General features: G+C 40.8%; 1 protein-coding gene across 5 annotated transcripts; it reads left to right on the forward strand.

Moving 5' to 3' along the window:
* The first annotated feature begins 1,310 nt into the window (after positions 1-1,310).
* Positions 1,311-4,082, forward strand: LOC147607624 (protein yippee-like). Of its 5 annotated transcripts, none has more exons than XM_086790347.1 (7): positions 1,311-1,485; positions 1,628-1,851; positions 2,733-2,776; positions 2,990-3,098; positions 3,167-3,240; positions 3,334-3,460; positions 3,738-4,082. In XM_086790347.1, exons 2-6 carry the CDS (start codon positions 1,756-1,758, stop codon positions 3,410-3,412), a joined length of 402 nt encoding a protein of 133 aa, XP_086646473.1. In that variant the 5' UTR covers positions 1,311-1,485; positions 1,628-1,755; the 3' UTR covers positions 3,413-3,460; positions 3,738-4,082. The 5 variants fall into 5 exon arrangements, with proteins under 5 accessions (XP_086646473.1, XP_086646476.1, XP_086646474.1 ...); XM_086790350.1 differs by having other exon boundaries at positions 3,185-3,240; XM_086790348.1 differs by having other exon boundaries at positions 3,682-3,755.
* Positions 4,083-4,397: the final 315 nt, after the last annotated feature.

The following is a 4,397-nucleotide window of genomic DNA, read 5'->3' on the forward strand; positions in this document are numbered from 1 at the left end:
AGCACGAAAAAAGGGGGGCATGCTTACGGTGTAAGGGAAAAAAAAAGAAGAAAGGATCGTAAGATGACATATGTTAAACAAATAACACTAAGAAGCACACCCCTCTCTCTTTATGTGTAAAACAAATGACTCTAAGAAGCACACCCCTCCCCCCTGTTTCTCTCTTTATGTGTGTGTGCATAAATGCGGAGAGGGGCGTGTGCACATAGGGGGGAAAAAAGAAAGGATTGTAAGATAAGATATGTTTTAGTGTAAAACAAATAATACTAAGAAGCACACCTCCCCCCCATCTCTCTTTTTATGTGTGTGTGCTTGTGCGTGCATAAATGTGGAGAGGGGCATGTGCACACATATGAGCAATGTGAATGTGTGTTGGACAATGGTTTGTGAATTGAAACGTAATTTGAATCCTTATCATTATTGTTGTTGTTTGCTGTTTTTGTTTTCCCAGGAGAGATTGTGCATCAATGAATTTTTTCCCTTGTCATAGGTGTGTGCATCAATGAACTTTTTCCCCAGTGAGAGATCGTGCATCAATGATCTATTTCCCTTGCCGTAGGCACGTAGCGTGGACCCTGCAGGTCGGTGGTGTCTTCGGGTAACCTTGGGGCTCGAACGAAAGACCCTCCTCCTCGTCTCAAAAAGGAAGACCTTCGTCGGCTACAGCTCCATCGGCAACGTTGTTGTTGTTGTTGCGCATACCACTTCAGGAAACATAATAGGGGTGCCAAATTTTGTTTAGCAATTAATTAATTTGTTGTGGTGGTGTAACCTTAGGAGTGAGGTAGTATAACCTGAGGTGGTATAACATTAGGAGATGGGACGTTTAAAAAAATAGAATTCTCAAGGTTTTTCTGGAATCTTCTAGTAACCGCCTCATCGCGGGTATAAAAGGTGGTCGGCTGGTTTTTTCTTCTGGGCAAAAGCCTGAGTGAGAGAGAGACGTCGCGTAGAGAGAGAGGATGATGAGTTGAGAGAGACGATGCGTTGAAAGGGAGAGAGAGATCTAGCACGACTGTATTAAATTTTTTTTAAAATATTGTATATGCTAACATTGTAACCTAAGGTTATTGATTAATTAATACAGGCGATTTTTTTTAAAATATTGTATATGCTAACATTGTAACCTAAGGTTATTGATTAATTAATACAGGCGATAGCCAGAATATGGATTAGCAAATCTCTCTCTTTTGGCCATCTATTTGTGTGGAATGGGTCTCCATTAAACACACATAGCACTAGAGAGCCTGTCCGTACTCTATTCATGGATGTTAATGGGCATCTTATCTCTCGATCCATGTTATGGCATGGCGTTGATGTCAATAGACACTTCTTCATCTCTCTCTCTCTCTCTCTCTCACACACACACATATACACACATGTCACACCCATTATAAAGTGTAAAGGCTCTAGTAGAGTCTTATCGTCCCGTTCCTTGCCGTCCAAGGTATCCCGGAACCATGCCAGGAGACCAAGCGAGCAGAGGTACGCTCTCTCGAGGCTTGATTCTTTCCTTTTTACACTGTTTTTTTTTGGGGGGTGGGGGTTCAAAGCGTGTTGGAGATCAATAACAATAAGTACAGAAATTAACTTGCTTCAGGCACTCTAATGGCTGGTGGTTTTGCAGTACTCCACAGAGCATTCAATACAAAGCTTCCATGAAAGCTCCTGATAACCGCACAGACTGGGTTTTCCAAAGATTTGAAGAGAATTAATCGCCTACATAAACCTACTTGTAAGCCCAGGTCAGGAGACATGGGCCGCCTCTATCTGATTTATCTCGAAGGGCGTATCTATAGCTGCAAATCTTGCCACAGCCATCTCGCCCATTCCGATGAGCTCTTGTCCAAGGCAAGTCCACCTCCTCCTTTTTTATCATGCTTTTTCTCTTAATTATTGCATTTTTCTTTTGTCTCTCTTCTTAATTACTATGTAAAGAAACAGTAGGCCTTGTGATTTTTCCACCAGGGTTCATCAATGCATTTTTTGGCCCTTTTTTCTCTTTAATCCAATGCTTAGCTAAATGATAATTATTCTGTAAAGCAATCAAGGTAATTTTTGTGCCTTTGGACCATAATCAAAAGTATATGATTTACCAAGAGGTTAAATAAGGTTTAGGGCATCTTCCACTTAGCTAAAAAAGCACATGAATACTCAGAGCTTTTATAATTTTATCATTGTGGAGCAATTTTTTTAAAAAAAAAAGTGGATCTATTTACATACTATTCCAGGCATATTCATAAGAAAATAGGTGTTCACATACATAAGTAGAGCTTGTATAATGCAAAAGAGAGACTAGTGTCAGGGGGTTATGGGCATCTAAGAACTTTTCCAAACAAACATTCACCATGGTCAACACAGAGATAATCAATTTTAGGCACCTGGCATATTCTTAAAAGACCTACACATACGTAGCGCTCATATAATACAACAGAGAGACTAGTATCATGTGGTTATGGCATATTCTTAAAAAACCTACACATACATAGCGCTCGTACAATACAACAGAGAGACTACTATCATGGGGTATGGGTACCTACAGACGCTCAAAATGTGCTTCTTGTGGAAAGTTTTAAAGCTAAGTCATTCTGGATATAATGATAATGATTTTGTATCATCTGCAGAAATAATTTGGACATGAACTTGTGATTATGCGTTTACTTCATTGTGTTGTTATGTTTTGGCCTTGTCTCGGAGAGCTCTTTCAATCATGCTATTGTTACATTGTCCAGGACTTTCACTCCCGACACGGGAAGGCTTACCTGTTTAACACTGTGTAAGTCCTTCACTTGGTTCTTATTCCCACTTGGTGCTGGTAGGCATTCATATAAACAAACTGAGGTTGTGGTTTTGACATGTGATGATGTCTAGTTAGAGGTGTTGATCTGCTCAATGGCATCCCAGATATGTTTACCAGTCCTGTGTTTAGATAGCAGTTTCAGATTTATGTTCTTTGCCTGTAATATGTAAAATTCTGTGCATTTTGCAGCGTTAATGTCACCATTGGGCCTCTAGAGGAAAGGATGATGACATCAGGGTTGCATACGATTGCAGACATTTTTTGCAAATGCTGTGGACGAGTTGTAGGGTGGAAATATGTAAGGCCTGTTGTTTTAGCAAAGATGAGTTAGTAACGGCTAAGTTTCTGCAGCTTATGGGTCCATAGAATATGTACTTTTACCAGGAGTCTGCATGGGAGAAGGCCCAGAAGTACAAAGAAGGGAAGTTTGTATTAGAAAGGTAAGGTTGACCATGTGTATTCGAAGAGGAGTTGTGTTAGCATGTGTGCATACTTGTCTAATCACATGAGGTTACTTGGTTGCGCGAATGCAGAGCCAAAATGGTCGATGGTGATGGCACAGATTTCTTCCTCGATGCCCATCAAGCTAGTAGTGACGCAGATGATGTGTAATGGTGGCTTGTCCCTAAAGCGGATCTAGATAGTTCTAATTGTCATTCGGTGAGTAATTTCCATCGGAGTGCTCGAGAGTACTCCACATTGTAAATATAATGTTTTATTTGCTTTGTAAGAAAGTCCCTTTCCTAGTTTAAAGGACTTTTGTTGGGTGCCTACCCTAAATATGTCACGTTCAAATAGAACCTGCCCATGCAAATGGAAAGCCATTTAGTTGATATGCCGTCCATCATTTGCACGTCAGTTTAGTGTGCTTCCCTCTGCAGGGTCTCTTTGGACTGCCTTGGATGATTTAATTGACCACCACCTTTTCCATTAATAGGTACTCCTTTGATGATGATGTGTAAAATTGTGAGAATTCTCGTCCATATGCAGACCAAGTGTTTCTCTAGCCACAACATCCCCAATGAATGGAGGTACTCTCTCAGTAGATGGATTCCATCCGCCATGCTATGGCCTATATATCTTTGGTGGTTTGCATTCTTATTGAGGTTGCTTTCTTGTTCATCCTATGACAATCTGAGTTATGTTTAATGTAAAAGAAGTAGACAATTACATACCAGCACTCAAGTCTTGGCTGCTAAGGGATGTACAGGTTCGGGCTATGGATTAAACGATGCTGCTCTTTCAGCATTTTGGTTCCTCAACCAAGTTGGAAGGAGCATTATTGGAATCGCCTCTAGTGTTGCCAATTTTATGTTGATGACCAAGGTCGTAAATTCTAAGGTCTGAAGAGACCAGTTTACTGACTTGCATGTATACATATGTATGTGTTCATGCATTATCAGAATGGATGCATGCCTTTGAGCTGTGGTTTACGAGTCATATGGAAAGCTAGTAAGATGAGGATGGATGGTTAAAGGGGAAGCATGTGGCCTGAAGGCCATCATGGAAAGGTAGTAAGATGAGGATGAATGGGTGAGGGGAACCGTGCGGCCTGAAGGCTATCATTGAAATGAGTAGAGGAGTTGTACTCAGTACA

Source organism: Cibotium barometz, chromosome 55, assembly GCF_041138505.1.
Source record: "Cibotium barometz isolate CiBa-2024 chromosome 55, ASM4113850v1, whole genome shotgun sequence".
Lineage (NCBI taxonomy): Eukaryota > Viridiplantae > Streptophyta > Polypodiopsida > Cyatheales > Cibotiaceae > Cibotium > Cibotium barometz.